Below are 18,441 nucleotides of genomic sequence, written 5' to 3' on the forward strand. Positions count from 1 at the left end.
TATGAAAAATTGAGATGAGGTACGTTGTGATATTAAAAAAAAAAATTATTTGAAACAGTAGTTAAGAAATTTGACATAGGAAGTACAAGCACATGTTACAATTATTGTAGTATATTTTACAATATTGTCTAAAAAATTATTTGTAATGATAAGAAGTTTTTAAAATCGGCATGTATCTGGAACTGAAATGGCTCCTCTTTTTAGTGAAAGTCAGTAATATTTGCCGCGGTCGCTGCTAAGTAGATCAGTGGATGAATTTTGTTTTAAATTATGCGTTCCAACTGTTAAAATTAGGTTAAGAAGAAGTAGATGGTGTATCTTTGTTGAGTTGAATTGATATATGATACACTGGTGTAATCGATGAAATGCAGTATAAGTTGTAGATTTATATGTGTTTGAAAGTTATGTTAATTTCCACATATTAGTGTTGTCTTCCAGATGTTGTAGGAATCTCGACGGATAGAGTATTGTTAAACTGCAAAAGAATAAACAGACGTATTTGATGTGTGTGGTTAAAACGTATGCGATTGTACAGTGTTTCCGATTGTGTAAAATTGGGTACTTACTCAAATGCCGAGTGAGTATCTATCTTGTTTTGTTAGCAGCGTTGGTCTGATTGGAGTTCCTACATCGCGTGTTGTATGAGCGTGACGGAGGGAGGGGGGCGAGTTGAGGGAGGGTAGAACTGGGCGGAGTATTACGTGTCGGTGTCATTGTGGGAGGGAGACTATTTGGAGGGGCATTCAATCTTATGATTATTTAACCACAAAACGTGGTACTGTAGGTACTGATTTGGTGAATAATAAATGTATACCTTGTAAATTGAATGTAATCACTGTTGTCAATACACATGCGTTTTAAACACACACATCAAATACGTCTTTATTCTTTTGCAGTTTAACAACACACTATCCGTCGAGATTCCTACAACATCCGGAAGACCACACTAATATGTGGAAATCAACATAAATTTCAAACACACATAAATCTCCAACTTATACTGCATTTCAACAATTACACCAGAGTATCTTATATCAATTCAACAAAGATACACCATCTGCTTCTTCTTAACCTAATTTTAACAGTTGGAACGCATAATTTAAAACAAAATTCATCCTCTGATCTACTTGGCAGCGACCGCGGCAAATATTACTGACTCACTAAGAAGAGGATCCATTTCAGTTCCAGATACATGCTGATTTTAAAAACTTCTTATCATTACAAATAATTTTTTAGACAATATCGTAAAATATACTACAATAATTTTAACGTGTGCTTGTATTTCCCATGTCAAATTTCTTAACTACTGCTTCAAAGAAAATTTTTTTTTAAAAATCTCACAACATACCTGATCTCAATTTTTCATAAACAATAGTGTAACCATTCTAAATAAAATTGTTTGTTTTAAGATTAGCTAATGTGCTGATGATGCCCAATAAGAAGGGCAAAACTTGTCCACAACTTTTCAATCTTTTATGATTATTTAACCACAAAACATGGTATTGTAAGTATTGAATAGGTCAATAATAAATGTATACTTTGTAAAGTGAATGTAATCACTTGTCAATACAGACCAAAAAATGAGATTAATAACTCGCTCCTACTTTCCCGCTCCCAAGAGTCGACTCTTTTGAACGACTCTCAGTTAGGAGCGGGAGTGAATGTGCTAGCTCACTCAAAAGAGCTAGTTCGACCCATCAGTTCACTGTATTGAGGAATAAGACCAGATAGCACATTTCCTCTCTCATGGAGTTTTCAGATACTATCGCCTCAATCACAGTTCATTGTGAGAACAGCTGCATTCAGTCTCAACAGCAAGATGACAGAGTTGTTAAGTGACGTGCAAAATGAGATAAGAGAATAACAGTTAACCCTTTCGCACTCAGCGCGCCGATCTATCGGCGCGAGAGGTTATGGCGAAAACGCTCACGGTGCCGATACATCGGCTCTGTCTTATTTACAGATTTCGGTCATTTGCGTAGCTGTTAAATCGTAACAGTTAATCGTGACGGTACGTTAATACCAATATAAATTTACTCATTCGGAACAAATGTTTCTGATTCCCTATGGGAATCAACATCTATATCAACGATACGTTAAAGCATTGAATTTGCGTTTAACTCAACAGATATATCCACCAGCCCTACAAAATATTTTTATTTTCGACAAATGAAATCTGTTGACCGTGAATGTTTATGTTGTGGTTATTTGAAGTTGTTATCGTGTGGATCTGTTTTGATTGGCTTATGAATACAACAAGTTGATCTTGCTATGAGTTTTGTTTATAGTTTATTTCATTTCTTTGGTATATCGTGTGTTCGATGTACTTCGGAAACTACAATTTTACTCCTTTTCATAACTCCGTTGTTGCACGCGCTTGCGCCATCTTTTTATAGTAATGGCTAGGCCATATTCAAGGCCGAATGAGGCCGATATCCTTTAATTTTCAGATGATTTAGACAGTAATAATGACCTTTTGCCGAAAGTGATTCCCGTTATGTGGGAAGTGACACGGTCGTAACTGCTCACCGTGCATCGGACCACGAGGCCCTGACATCGATGACCGTTACATGTACACTGAAGAACTTTATGCAATGCTTCATGAGTGAATTGCAGCACACACACATATTGATATCAAATTATTCAGAATTAAATATTCTTTCATTCACGTCTAAGAGTAAAGAAGGAAGACGCAACAATGTCTAATTTTTCTGTCATTGAAAACAATAATTTATTTTCGAAATTTAATAATTGTTTTGGGCTTAACCAATAACAATACGTCCAAGGTATATTCATTTCTGAAATGCTTAGTTTCCTGTATTAGTGTGATTAATTTTATTTTAATGTGTGTTAAACTCTTTACGTGTTGAATTTTTGTAATTTGCTTTGGAAAAATCACAAAAATTAGTCTGAGTGTCTTCGAGCAAACACCTGCATATAGGCTGTGTGCCAAAGGGTTAAACTGCTTCAACTGTTTTACAGTGGAAACTCTATTATCCGTTCCCAGAAACTAAGTTTTCCTGGATTATGCGTTTGAATTATGTGATCCCGCGAGCATCCTAATTAAATCACAATGTAAAAATCCTGCGTTAACCACTCCTCGAAGAAACAATTTCCCGGATCAACGGTCCAGAAATTTCAGCCCCATCAACGCTAAATCCTCGATCACGAGCTTTCCAAGAAACTATATCTCACAAAAGGATGGCTACGGATTACTTACAGATTTTGGCGTTAACGCCCCGTCATTGCGACAGAGCAAGTCCTGTACTGGAAAAGGGATCAGCGGTGAACTTGCATACGGGACCATCTTAGCATCGCATTCGGGTGGTATTGTTTAGATAATCCTCAAATCATAAAGCAGAGAGCGGCCACGACAATTGGAAAAAAGACAGAGCGCATTTCGACATCTGTACTTGAAGACTGAACGAGTTCCGTCAAATGCTCGTACCGTACTTGTAAAAAATGTCCACGTTATGTCCAGGTTTAGATGTTTATAATTTCAATTTTTTCAATTGTATCCCCGAACAGGTTTTCTGCACTTCCCTCAGGTCAATGTATAGTCCCTGTGCTTTCAGGCAGGAAACTAAACTGCTCCATAACACAAGTATTAGTACGGTATTTTAATATCAAATACGATATGGTTATCTAGACCAGAACAGATGTTGCACCTTACATAAAAAGGTCATGGGAGGTCTTGGGATTGCTTGTTACTGTATTGGTCCTAACATAAGACTGGGAATTTTACGTTTTTGTGTAAAAATTCATAAAACACTCAGTCTTTTTATTTGCGCACGTTACATTTAAATAGTCTGTAACAATTACAACTAGTACTGACTTGTGCAGCAAGTGCGCTTTCCAGCTGTGCTCAGGGTCACGAATAACCATAATTTCTGAAGATTTGATATTTTTTCTCTTTCCAATTTGATTGTGATTAGCAACGGGCAGATTATAATGCATTCGAGAACTTTTGAGAATCGATACTTACATTGGAAACTATATTCTCAAATCAACATAACCTTTATAGGTTGATGTAGGCCTAATTTACGCAGTTCAAGATTTCCAGATACTGACCACGAACAGTATACTGTACACCAAATAACAACAGAAGATTAAGAAAAGAAGGGATTTCGTCATCATGCTGGGCACTTTCGTATCTAAAGAGCTTTATTGTATTAGGTTAGAGAATTAAAAACTACTTGCAGTAGATTGTTGTTTGGCTTGGCGTTATTAGATTTTTCGAAGTTTGGCTGATCAAAGTTGATGAACTGAAAGAAGTTTTCACGGGGAAAATGACGAAGTTTCCCTGGTAAAACTGAATATCAAGTCACTAAATTTTTAATTCTCATGCCAGTAAATGTTTGAAGCCGGCCCTGCGGTCTAACTTGCCTGCCTCTCTCCCGGAGGGCCCGGGTTCGATTCCCGGCAGGTCAGGCAATTTTACCTGAATGAGGGCTGGTTCCAGGCACACTTAGCTTATGTAATTACCTTAAATTGAGGAGCTATCTAATGGTGAGATGGCGACCCCAGTCTAAGAGCCAGTAATAACGGTCGAGAGGATTCGTTACACTGACCCTGTGTCACCTTGTAATCTGCAGGCCTTCAGGCTGAACAGCTGTCGCATGACAGGCAAAGGCCCATTGGAATTGTAGTTTGGTTTGGTTCAAGAGGGTTTGCAAGATTATATTATACCTATTTCATTCTTGTGATGTTTAGTCAAATTGATGACGGTTTTCCTTCATTCCTGGATTTTTCGTTTTCCCGTGTTGTACGTTTATTTTTGTGGTCTCCACTGTAATTATTTTTTGCAGAAAATAACATCAAGTGCACAGGATGAGAGTCCGGTGTAGAAACAAAATAATTTGCTATTGGCAGGATCAGAAAGACAAATTAAAGCTTAGTCCCTGTGTCGATCGTTCCATGTCCCCAAGTGCGGAAAATTTCCCGAGGTTGAGAAAGAAGTACCCGACTCTGTAGTGGAACTAAGAAATTACTGCATTGCTGTATCATATGAAATAATGCAGATGAAAGAGAAGCGAAAAAATATGGCAATACAAGTGCACAATTTAAGGCAATCATGGGATGGGCTATTCGTTTTACGTGGAAACATGGACTTACTCCACGAAGAAGAATCTTACAGGCTCAGCGTCTACTGCTTGATTATATGGACAAAGTAACTGGATTTCCTAAATTAGTCATCAAACTTGGACAAGAAAATGGACTTTCTTCTTTCTCAAATTGGAAACACGGACCAAACTCCCATTTATTTTGCTTACATACAATAGGTGCATGCAGCATATTAATTCAAACAACAGGCACGGAGAGGCAGGTACAGCTAACACATCAGTATTGGAAAATGTAAAGGAATATGCATCAAATGTGGTAACCTACCAAAAGAAAAACTATTCACGGCAAATGAAAAACAGATACCGTTTCTGAAGAAAGGAGAACATAAGTATTCAGGTGTAAATTTCTCCAATGAAATTACTTTCCAGTCCGTCAAGGTCCTAAATAAGCTCATAACCACTCTAGAGCTCATTTCTTCACCGCTTTTGCGTTCTGATAAAAAATTTGTAATCACAAACACGTCAAACGGTCCCAGTTTGGCATATAAATTCAGACAGTACCACAAAAGATTCCAGTCAAATTTATAAATGATGCCGATATTATAGTAAAGGAGCATTATAGGAAATTTTGCAACTTCCCATGGATGTCCCAAATGATATGATATATACACACTAAAATGAAATTTAAAGGTCTGGGTTTATTTTGTGCATCATGGAAATATATCTGCAACATATTAATGCATGCAAAATTTCCAAATCTTCGAATAACTTTTTTTCACACTGAATGAGCACCTTATGTCAACAAATCAGCACAGGCCTTGCCGCAATGAATGAAGCAGAAACAGAATCTATAAGAGACAAAAAGCACGGTTTTGTAGATACATAGAAAGCAACTCTAATTGAGAAGCAGAGCTTTTGACAACTGGAGCAAGAAAGAGCATAAAGGCAAAGGTGTAGTCCTGCTTCAACGGTACACTCCAGCAAACACACAGATTCAGGATCATAAAGGATTGTCTTGAAATGAATGGCGCAAGACAATAAAAATGAATGACAATGACTCTGCTGTGCGTACTGTACCTGGCAGATCTCAGGGCAACAGCCTCCGTCGGCACTGCCATAGAGAGTTTGAAACTTTCAAGTGTCCTGGGAGCCCGTCTATATGCTGATATACTACGCACCTCGTGCCATAATGCAGCCAGATCAATGATGGCTAACGTTTTGAGAGGACAAGGTTATGATGTCTATGAAGAAGTACAAGGTCTCTCCAACAGAGAAAGCAACCGACGCACTGACATTGCTTTAAAGCCACCCTGTTCTGAAGGTTCAAACGATTCAATTTGAGACCAACAAAAACCAGCCAGAAGAGGTCGATGCAGAAAAAGAAAATTACAAGGAAATGGTGGACTTCTATAAGCAGAAGTACAAGCTCTCACAGAGATGCCAACTTTCAAGAAAGGTAATTAGTAATGCAGCCATTAGGGCACCGGGAGGGGAGATTCCCCCCCCCCCAAGATCTCACTAACTTACAATCATTGAAATATCAATGAACAACATACAATTCAACCAGATGTAACATATTCAAAGGCTGGCATATAAACAAACTCTTAGCTTTCCCTCAACTGCAGAAGCCAAAGTTTTAACTAGCGCTCCCGTTCTTGCTCTCGCACAACCGTACCTTGAAGCTATTTTTGAATCTGAAAACATTTTCTTGAACAAACGTGCCGCCACATGGTCACTGCAGGCTACAGGTAACTTGTGTTCAACAAGAAAAGTCGTAAACAACAACTCCGAGCTTTCACCTTCCGAGGATTAGCGAATATGGTTAAATTCTTGTTTGTGCCCTCAGCTTGACTGCATCCGTATGTATTTTGCTAGCCACGTATTTACGACAGTCGTCTCGTCCACAATGCGCACCTAAAAAAATCGCGATTACACACACTATAAAACATGTGTGAAGGAGATTTTGAGGAACACAGCAAACAGGGCCATCTTTCGAGTATTCCTCCCTAAATTTTTGAACTAGTTTTGATTTCTTACTAGCGTCACTAGTCACAGTAAAGTCACCACACAAATTTTTTCCACAAAAAATTGCTTCATTGTTTATTTCAAACTTTTTGCATTTCATAACACAATTAACATATCCTAGAAAAGCAACATGTAAATTTGGCAACCAAAATCGCAATAAATACTTCAACAGTCTCGCACACAGTATTCACGATGAAACAGAGTGCCACCACTTTGCCTCCAAAACAAAGACAAAAGAGCTCAAATACTTGCATGGAAGACTGATCATGTGACAACATCTCCGCAAGATATACCACTTCACAGGCAGCTATTTTTCCGGTACTGGAAGCACACACTGTGCTCGACATGTGAAAATTCAAAATATTCTTAAACGAAGGACAGGAAAGTGCAGAGGTATAAATGTTTACTGACAAATCTGAAAAGAAAATTCTGAGAATTCAAGCTGTAATGGCATTCCTTGTGTATCCTTTTGAACACATCACACACTTAGATTTTTATAAATTTTTAACCTTTTGATCAGCAAGTTTTTGGCGACACTCGCAGGCCAACAGGAGTGAGCTTTTTTTTTTAAATTTTGAACTCTTAATTTTAAGGTATTTTAATAACTTTTCTCTATTAATAAATTTACATAATTTACATGTACGATACATAACTGACACCTATCCATAACAAGCTTCTATCATTTGAGGAACCTTTCTTCAATGGGCTGGATTATGATTGCATTATGGCTGCATGCGAGCACAATGAGTCCCACCCCTATTGTGATTATGATAACAACAACAACAACATTGGCTTTACGCCCCGCTAACCACTTTACGGTTTTGGGAGATACAGAAGTGCCAGAATTTTGTCCCCCACTCTTTCATGTGCCAGAAAATCTACAAACTCGGGGCTGCCGTATTTCAGCACGTTGAAATACCACAGGACTTAGCCAGTACGGGAAGTATCTAGAATGCAAAATAAAGCCTAAAGTGAAGCATCTCATTTACACTGAGAGCATATGACTAACACCACTCAAATAGATTTGGTGAACTACGGGATCAACTTTTACCAATTCCCATTTACTATAGAATTATTAATGATTAGATGTTCTAAATTAATACTTGAAATATTCTCAATGATGAGCATACTCAAGAACTTGCAACCTAGTTTATTTTCAAATTTAATCATAATTTCATCCCAGTTTTTTAATGTCAATTTGTATATATTTTTTAATTTGTTTTATGTCAATTGTATGCATGTACATTTGTTTAGTTATTAGATGTTTTACATTAAGGCTGGAGATGGCCAGCCCCGGCCGAAACTAGCCCCTAATTAATTAATGTAATTTAGAATATTACATATTATAGTATTGAAAGGTGGACCATTACTACATTAATAATTATATTGTACTTGTATGTGTTGTATGTTGGGTATTCAGCCCGAAGCTGGTTTGATTCCCCACAGCTCCGCCAACAGCTGTCAAACAGCCTAGGCGTCACTGAAGAGGCACACTAGGGAAATGAGCGAGGTAGTTTCCCGTTGCTTTCTTTAACGAGCCAGAAGTTCCTATTACATAACAGTCTGCTTAGCCCACTGAAATGCATGCACCAACTGACCCTATGAGCGATATTTTTACACCATTCATAACAGGGACTGGCAGCATAAAGAATGGTATTACTAGCATCGCTCATACCTCAGTCACCTTCATATTGTCAAAGCCAAGGATGAGAGACAGGGCAATGAAAGTAACAAATTTATTCTAGCCCATACCAGAAAACATAGTGCACTGTAAACACTACATCTCTCCAGCAAAGGCATATACTGTACTTACAATTCAATATGGATCAGAACCATGAAATTTATAACCTATAAAAGAAAATGACAGGCCGCTTTTGCATTCATTCAGTTGTGTTCTTAGATTCTTCAAGCTTTGAATCTAATCAGGGAAGACATTGTTGCGAATAACTTCAGGAAGAGCTCTGAGGCTGACGTCATTTGGAACGCAATGGATACGAACAACTCTGGCGATGAAGATTATTTGTCTATTAGTGCGTCTTCTGAAGAAAGCTGCGGAGAGTGCAGGACAGGTACGTTGATTTTATTTGCACAATAAACTTGTATTGACACCACTTTTGAACTTAAACATAGTACTGTGTGTCAAGAAAAGTCTCAACTGTTCAAATATTGTGTTATTTAGTTATTTGCTTTTAAACAATTTGATAAATCATGTTTTTGAAGAAGTCGTATATCTCAATTTTATATCAGATTTTGGTATCCATGGCGTAATATCCATGTAAATTTTAAGGAAAAAAGGGGGGAAATTATGTGAGTAAATACGGTGCAGCGTTCTCCCTCGGACCCTTTTAATGGGTGTGCCACCCTGCCTTTTTTACAGACTGCCCGGCTAATTTAACCTATATATGTGCTACTTACATAATATTAATACACATTTGAGTCATTGGGTGCTCCAAATTAACATGTAAATAATAATGCAAAACTGTTAATCTAAATGGAAAATCATTGTCAGCATAATTGCATCGGGGATCGAATGGTTAGTTTTACCACCATGTAGTGTTGTGCGCGAGCGGGGTCTGGATTAGCGGGGAATCATATGCGAGCCCTCTCTTCCGCATGACGTCACAAACCGTATGGTCCATTATTGGACATCATACATTATTTTAAAAAAATATTGGTATTATAAATTTACTCACCCGGGACAAATATTGCAGGTTCCCGGTGGGAATCAACATTATTATATCACCTGATGGCCAAGCAGGCATCAATTTTTGGTAGTGAGACAAAGTCTCTCATAGTGCATTGGCACTGCCAGTGGATCTAAGTAACCTGTATAGTGGCCTCCATGGTATGCACTAGCCATGTGTCTTTGTGGGTGTGCTATGTACCAACTGATGAGCCCAAATTAGACTAGGGCGAAACGTTGGCAACCAGGAAGGAGGTAGCTGGAAATTTTACAATGTCCAATAATGGACCCTTTATATTGGTATTATGTCTACAGCAACCGAGCGGTAGGCCTAAGTCCGCTGTAACACAATTTGGAATGAACAATATAACACTGGAAGTTCAAAAAAATTTGTTATGCCTTGTTCGTGATAAACACTAAAATAGTTCAATTTCGCAGTTAATGTTTACCTGTCTGATATTACCGTTAATGCCCTGAGGGTAATGAATTGACATTTTTTTCATATTGAAGTTTTACGTAGTATTCCCCGCCCGGCTACTCATTCCTGCCACCTGGTTGACAAAAATTTCTGTGAGAACACTGCAGTGTATGAGGAGCATTAAGGAAATATTGGATGAATTCAACACAGTTGCCTCGTCTGATGATGTGATTTGGAGAGAAACAGAAGTGGAGAAGAGTTCACACATGGACAGCCTAGTTCCAAGGGTTCAAACCTGATCAAACAAGTCAAGCACCATCTAGGCAGTGTGGTTTACTGTGAATAAACCATTTCTTTGCAAAATAAACATCTATTAAACATTCCATTTTCCACACAGAATTCAATTAGCACGTACATACAGTAGAAGTCCGCTATAACTAAAACTCCATTATAATGTCAGGTTTTTTCTGTCCCTTCAAAAATCCTATATTAAACTGTGTATTATCCCTAGGTTACAACGAGAGCCTTATCACCGACGCATCCGTTATTACAAGCGATTATGCGTGCGTGATTTTTTCCGACACCGATATTTAGGCACCCAGCCATTATATTGCATGCGATCGATCATCCTTGGCGTTGTTTCCTCGCTACGTCCACTAGCAAGCTCTCTCGTCGACATTCGAAGGCACTGTAGGAGTCTATTAGTAATACCCGTCAACTTCCGTTCCACAAAGAACATGAAAGAGGACAACTTGTTTTCGTAATAAGTGCACAAATAACGTGATCGATAGCAGTTTTTAACTCATTAGAATTAAAGGCTAAGTAAACGATCACTTAATTTCAATACTCTACACTGAAATTAAGTAAGAATGTGATACACCTCACAGATATAGCAGAGCGCATTACTGATTTCAGATTAGATTTTATTTTTTTGCGACTGGTTAAATTTCAATAAGGCTATTCACCTGTAAATTTATAGCGAGATGTTATCAATTCTCTACTGGTACTTGGAACATGTCTTCATGATAAATATAGTACGGTCAAGTTAGGTTAGGCGACGCTGTTTGAATAAGAAAACAAACATTTGCCATAAAATGTGATCGGTCATCAAACTGTACAGTTTTCTCGCTATGTACACTTGCAAGCCCTCTCACCAACATCCAATAGCGATGTCAGAGTTGAGTGGTAATACCCGTTGACTGCTGTTCTCTAAAAGGAAATTCAAAATGAAAGATAAACACGTCTTCGTAATAACTTGTAATTGCAAAGAAAAATCGAAGTCCTACTGGCTGAAGCGGTGGACCACAGAGGATATCAATTTCACTGTGGATGGAAGGGTAGTCTTCCACCAAGCTTGCTGTAAGGAGGTAAGTTAGTTTCCTCTGTTTTATTTTTTTGTGACAACTACGATCGCATATCACTGGAGCATTTATAGGCCTATTAATTTACGTATTGTGGAAAGTTGTTTTGTTGCAATGCTGTATTAGTCTTGAACTTTCAATCATTTATATTGCTAAAATGTAAATCATTTAATTACTGAAGGAGAAGTTAGAACGCCAATGGTCTCTTGTCACAGAGTGGATGAAATTTAAAAGTCTGTATTTTAAACTCTATTTATTTCTTGTGAAAATAGATATTTACAACTGAAATATAATTTCTTTTCTTTCTAAATCTATTTACCCTCCAGGGTAGGTTTTCCCTCGGACTCGGTGAAGGATGTTACCTCAGCGACGGATGTCACCTCTACCGTCTCAAGGGCAGTGTCCTGGAGCGTGAGACTGGGTCGAGGGACACAACTGGGGACAAGGACTAGTATCTCACCCAGATAGCCTCACCTTCTATGCTGAACGGGGGCCTTGTGAAGGCACGGGAAGATTGGAAGGGTGAGGCAAAAAAGAGAGAAGGAAGTGGCCTCTTCCTTAAGTTAGGTACCATCCCGGCATTTTCTTTGCAGAGAACTGGGAAACCACTTCGAGAATGGCTGAGGTGAAAATCAAACCCACCTCTACTCAGTTGACCTCCCAAGGCCGAGTGAACCCCGTTCCAGCCCTCGTGCCATTTTTCAAATTTTCGTGGCAGAGCCGGGAATCAAACCCGGGCCTCCGTGGGTGGCGGCTAAACACGCTAATTACTACACCACAGAAGCGGACAACTGAAATGTAATTTTTTTAAATCGTAACTTTCACCAGCGCTCTAGTGAACTCTCTTATGCTTCTGCTAAGCCTTCACAAAACATAGGTTTAAGATCCAATTGTGATGCAGCTAGGACGATGTCACAGAGGCTAGACATACAAGATTCTACGACTTGGACAATGTCGCAGCATTTTACAAGGCTGCAAAGACTATCTTTACAAGACCAGGCCAGTGAAAAGACCGTTGGTCTGGATTGGTGATGTCTGGTTAGTAACCCTTGTGCTTGGAGGGGGTGGCAAGCAGAGTGTGTCTGGGAGCGTAAGCTCTAGCATCCCATCTAGAGTCTAGCAAAATTGTGACAAAGTAATGTTATGGGTGCATGCCATGACAATTTCAAATCACACGGCTTTCTAATTTTCAACGAGGGTGACAGCGTTGTGGACACACATGATGCAGAAAATACAGCAGGCAACAGAAAACAGTCTTCATGAGAGCTCACTCGGTTGACCAAAGCCGGCGAATAGCAACATATAAAATGTTCACAAATCTGAGACTTATAGTGCCCCCATTTTAATTCTTCTATATAAGAAAGAATACTGCTAGAGGCAGCTTGGCGAGTCTCTGGCAACCATATAGGAAGGATCTCTCCTCTACACTACTCAGGTATCGCTTCACGTCATTTTTATTCTTTTTTCATCCAGTGAACTCGACACGAAACTGCCAGATTATAACAACCTTTTTTAAGGACATATTTTCATGTAAATTACGAATTCTCTTGTTCCTACTTTAAAGTTTTGTACTTCTAGAAACTTCATCTCTAATAGTAATTTTCTATTTTTATGAAACAAATGCATGTTTATACTAAGCATTATTGTCAATTAGCCCAGCTTTAGAAATCGAAGATATAGGAACATCGCAATTTATTTAAATTGCATTATATTTCAGATCAAATGCGAAAAGATACCATATAGATCAACATAGAAATACCGCGATGCATTTGACACGAATACAGAACGCTGTGTCAACGCAGCGTTTCTACCAGTCCACTGTGAGCAGCGACCAAAAACAATTTTCTATAGACCTGTGCACTGCAATGTTGGGAGCTAATAGCCCGCTGCATAAACTGGAGCACCTTCAAACTTCAACAAGCTGCCGAAAACAATCACCGAGTTGGAGAAGAGCGACTTCCCCCTGGTGGAATCATTTGGGTTTGTGGAAGAAATCGGGGGAAGTTTTGACCGAACCTCCGCGAAGGTAGCCGCTGTCAGCAGGAAGTTCCATGAGATTATGCAGCAGAATCCATGATGGAAAGCAATGGTAAAAGTAGCCAGGGTACTGCGAGGTAAGGTAGATAAAGCAGTTTAACTAAAACCAGATGAAATGGCTTCATTGCAGTTTTGTCCAATCACTTCCTGTGATGTTGAGAGATCTTTCTCTCAGTACAAAACAGTCTGCCCAACAGGACAACAAGGTTGTTACCAGAAAACATTGAAAAGTTGCTTGTTGTAAATTCCTTTTATAGTAATTAAGCGTGTTATTTAATTATAAGTATTTATTCATGCCTATTTTGTTCCATATTTTACACGTTAGTGCCTATTTACATGCCTATTTTGGCTAATTTAAGAGCCTATATGCCTGCCTATTTTAACCTTTTAGTGCCTATAATTCTCATCTCTAGTTATTAAACACTGAAATGTAAAATAATTGTGCAGTCGCAAGAAAATACGGCGTGGGCCTAAGTCAAGTCAATATTTGGTGTTAGCATGAAGACAAAGAGCTAACAAAAAATGTACTATACAAAAAATGCATTCAGTGGTCCGCTTTAAAGAAGTCAAAAACGAAATTATAGGTTTGTGCACGAAAAACGCAAGGGAGGAATGGCCATACCGGGGCGCAATAAACTCGTTCGTTGACTTTAAATGTCCACGATTAGGCCTATACATCGCTAGCCACTGAATTTGGCTGAACCCGGCAAGAGAGACGTGCATTTAGCGGTAGCCGACTATATCCGATGCTGAATAAAAGTAACAGTTTTATAGACAGCAAGAATAATTTCCTGATGGATCGTCTTATTGTAGAGAGGCATGGAATAGGTATTGCAGGCAAATTTTCAATGGGTTCTCTTGGGTGTTACGATGCCAATTTTAAGTTAATGGTCCTTAAACCCGCAAAAATAAAGAATAAATGTGCAGCCTCAAAAAAAAAAAAGAGGCAGGGCGAAAGGCGATGTTCGGCATCTAAAACTGCTTAGGGCAGACCTACTGTACAACAAAGGCATACATATGATTTTACAACTATTTGAGCCTGATTTAAATTTTCGAAGGGAAAAATGGGGTTCGTCTTTGATTCGGAGAAATGCGGTATTATATTTTTTTCAGAATAAAATTAAACACACACTTTCACGTAGTATCGGATTTTGAAAAATAAACAAGTAAGCTGTAGTGTGGATATCATCCGTGAAAACACAAGTTTTGAATAAACTGCTTGCCATTTCATACCGACTAATGTGTATGGGGTTTTCCAAACTGTTACAAAAATTGATGCAACGATAATCCACTATAGCAAAAGCTTGCTTTGGCTACAGGTCTGAATATTCTCTAACCATACGTTTCAAATCACAAATGATTGACAGTCCATCCAACAAAGCTCTTTCTACAACTATTGCATTATAATATAATGCGGAGAGTTGAAATAGTGTGGGGAAACTTACATATAATACTTACTTTGGGTATTGGCTTGATTTCTGTGCCCAGTTCTTGCTCTATGCGATGAAGAGCAAACCTGTCTTCATATGTGATAAGGTTGATGGCAATACCCAAGTGGCCAAATCTTCCAGATCGACCAATTCGATGAAGGTACGTCTCTGCCATTTTGGGGAAATCGAAGTTTATCACTACATTTACTGCTTGAACATCAATACCTCGTGTAAAAAGATCTAGAAAAAGAGAAGTGCATTATAACTTCGACTGTACATATCACTTAAAAAGAATCTTAAAAAGACAACAGAACTGGTATAAAAGTCATTAAACTGGAAGGAAAGGCAGGCTTTATAACTAGAGCTAATAAAATCCCAACCATTATTCCGAGCTACCACCTGGACATAAAAGAAAAGCAATAATGAAGTACTGCGAGAAGTGTGAGAAACAAAAGGCTTCAGTGGAATCAACAGATGGAATGTAATGTTCAATTAAAAGTAATAAACTTCATTGTTAGGTTCCGTATTGAGTTGAGACTATGCTTAAAGTAAATACAAAATTTTAATATTCCACCTTCTCAATACTAAAAAATCATGTGATGTTTTTACAAAAACATTACAATGACATTAAAAGGTACTAGTTTCGGTCCACTGTGGACCATCATCAGCCTAGCCAAATTACAACAGTAAAAGACATAGTGATAAAAATAGTATGGAGAAATGAGAGGATCTAAAAGGATGGGATGGTGGTGGAATGACAGATAAAAGTGAAAAAACCGTATTTGCAAATAAAGATAAAAGTAACAGAAGTGTTCACAATGACAAGTAAAATCTTGTGAAGTCACGTAAAAACTCTTGATGAGATAGTCAGGTTGGCAGTTGCTCCTCTGTTGCACGATTGACAAATATAACTACGTATATGCTTCTAGAAAGTTGTAGATGTGAGTTCCACTTTTGCGTAGAGGGAAGAATTGTCCAATGAGACTAGCACCAGATTAAAATTGATAAAGTTGAACCTGTTCTATGGTGGAATTAAAGGCTTTCTGTGTTGAACAGAAGTCTCAGTTCAATCGGGACCCCAATGAACCTTACCTTGCGCTGCGTGGAACAGGTTCTTGAAGTATCGTGTAGCAGTTGTTTTGAAAGTGTAATTTTCTTTGGAGTAATTTGATTTGATTGTTTGGATTTCAGGTACGTTCATTCCTGTGATATCTAAGAAACCAATTGAAAAAAAACTTCATATCTACTACTTGTTAAAGTTTAGAGAATTCACGGAAATGTGGAGTGGTTTCAAATGAAACCACTGCAGCTTACCGCATGTCGAGTAACGTAACCTTACATTTTTGCAGAACAGAATGTTGAGAAATAAGTTAGGAAAGAAGGAAATAATTGAACTGTTGGAAGATATGTTAGATGGGAAATCAGACGACGATGACAGTGATCCAGGGCGTGATATGGATGAAGATAGTGAAATATATGCTGACGAGAGTGATAGTGACGTGCGAACAAGACCAAGGACACAAGTCATCATAAGTGAAGGTTTAGAAAATTAAGGGTTATCACATCTATTTCAACAATTATTTCACAAGCTTAGCACTAGTAGAGAGGAAGTCAAAGGGACTCCCTTCCTGTTGAACAGTAAGGATTAACCGGAAAGGGATTCCAGCTCTGAAACACGACAAAGAACTCAAGAGGGGTGACTGACTGGCAAATCAGATCTGATGGTATAGTTTGTGTGAAAGGGAAGGACAAGCGTACAGTGATGTTCTTGTCAACTATAGAATCACCTACAGAAGTAACCAAAGTAAACAGAAAAAACTCAGTTCGTAGTGTTACAGAAATATCATGCCTGAAAATTTCACAACCTTACACAGGAAATACGGGATGCGTAGGCAAGGCAGACATGCTAAAATCCTTCTATGCTCTTGATAAAAAGTCAAAAAGATCATGGTTGAGATTATTTTGGCATTTCGTTGACATTTCAGTTGTGAATGGTTATATTTTGTACCACTTAGGTAATGCAGATAATATGCACCTAAGAAATTTTCGTAGAAGTGTTGTCTCTGGCTTAGTAGGAAGTAAGAGTTTCAAAGACTCTCCTGGCCCATCTACCCCTCCTAAACTGATGAGTTTTACACCTCAAGTGGCAGCAGAGAAAAGAACATCTGAAGCAAAACGCATGCCAATACACGGCTCTTGAAAACGCTGTGGATACGGCAGTACGAAGAAGGCACCTCACAGGACAAGATGGTCATGTACGTCATGTGGGGTCGGTTTGTCTTTCATCTGACAGAAACCGTTTCCTCCCTTTCCATAGTGATTATTTAATGAAGAAGACTGAACAATACCTTGCGTCTTATGAAAAAGTTTCTGTAATTTGAGTAAAAGACTTACTGTTAAGCAGTGACCTAGAGGAACAGTGGTCTCAAATGAAACCACCCCATAATTTTATACATTTTACAGTTTTTTTTTTTAAAGAAATATTACTTGCTTCAGAATTTGACAATTACTTCAGAAATGAAAAACATAATGAAATATGGCAAGTAAGGCAGTCATAACTGCATATAAAAAATAACAGTAATACAATAGGTTACCAGGCATTTTCATGGCTAGGTTCAGTTCAGTTGAACTGAGAAGCTTAGTCCGTTAAACATCTTCTGGGCAAATATTGTCACAGTTCTACCAAATCAGACAACACAAGTTTTACATTTTGCTACAACCACCAAATTTCAGAAGACAGCGTATCTTACTATTTATAACACATATAACGAAACGCGTTTTATAGCCATAAGATTTTTAAAGTACTATACGTGTGGAATGAACATTTTAATACCATAAATTTGAACTTAGATCTATACTGCTTAACTCTAATATTGTACTGTATTTGACCTTGGAGTTCAATGGCAACAAACTGATATACAGAGCGTAAAAAGTATTAAGTATCACCAAATAATGGAATCCAACTCTATCTTGAGATGATATTTTTAATGTTTTGACCAACAAGTTGTTAACTACTAGTAACCTGGGGTAATTTTTAACTTAAAACAATTTAACACAAGATATTAAGAAGTTATTTGTATGTATATGTTGTATATTTTATGTGTATCGCCAAGTTTCTCTTTACTGCCACGCAGCTGATGATGGTGCCGTAAGTAGCGCCGAAACTAGTACTGTTGTAAAACTTTTATAAGTATTTGTAATCTCAGTTCAATACAGGTAAATCAGGATGAGGTTTCTTACATTAAACTAAGCAGTAAAGCGTAGGGATGTGGCGACCCCACCGCCCAGTGGGAAACGACTGCAATCAGCTACCCGAGTAATGGCGGGAAAACCATAACGTTTGCGGGGTATGGAGGAAATGCCTATTCCCAGTCCTGAACAACTAGGATGAACTTTCAGTGTTTCATTTATCACCAATTCATAC

General features: G+C 38.2%; 1 protein-coding gene across 4 annotated transcripts in view; it reads right to left on the reverse strand.

The window, feature by feature from the left end:
* The window catches only part of LOC136881076 (ATP-dependent RNA helicase me31b), a 143,583-nt gene that overhangs the window by 13,298 nt on the left and 111,844 nt on the right, over positions 1 to 18,441 (reverse strand). For all 4 annotated transcript variants that reach the window (XM_067153690.2, XM_067153692.2, XM_067153691.2 and 1 more), the window contains one exon: positions 15,046 to 15,257. In XM_067153690.2, the coding sequence (XP_067009791.1) occupies positions 15,046 to 15,257 (212 nt within the window). The remainder of the gene's footprint in view (positions 1 to 15,045; positions 15,258 to 18,441) is intronic.

Source organism: Anabrus simplex, chromosome 9 (assembly GCF_040414725.1).
Source record: "Anabrus simplex isolate iqAnaSimp1 chromosome 9, ASM4041472v1, whole genome shotgun sequence".
Classification (NCBI taxonomy): Eukaryota; Metazoa; Arthropoda; class Insecta; order Orthoptera; family Tettigoniidae; genus Anabrus; species Anabrus simplex.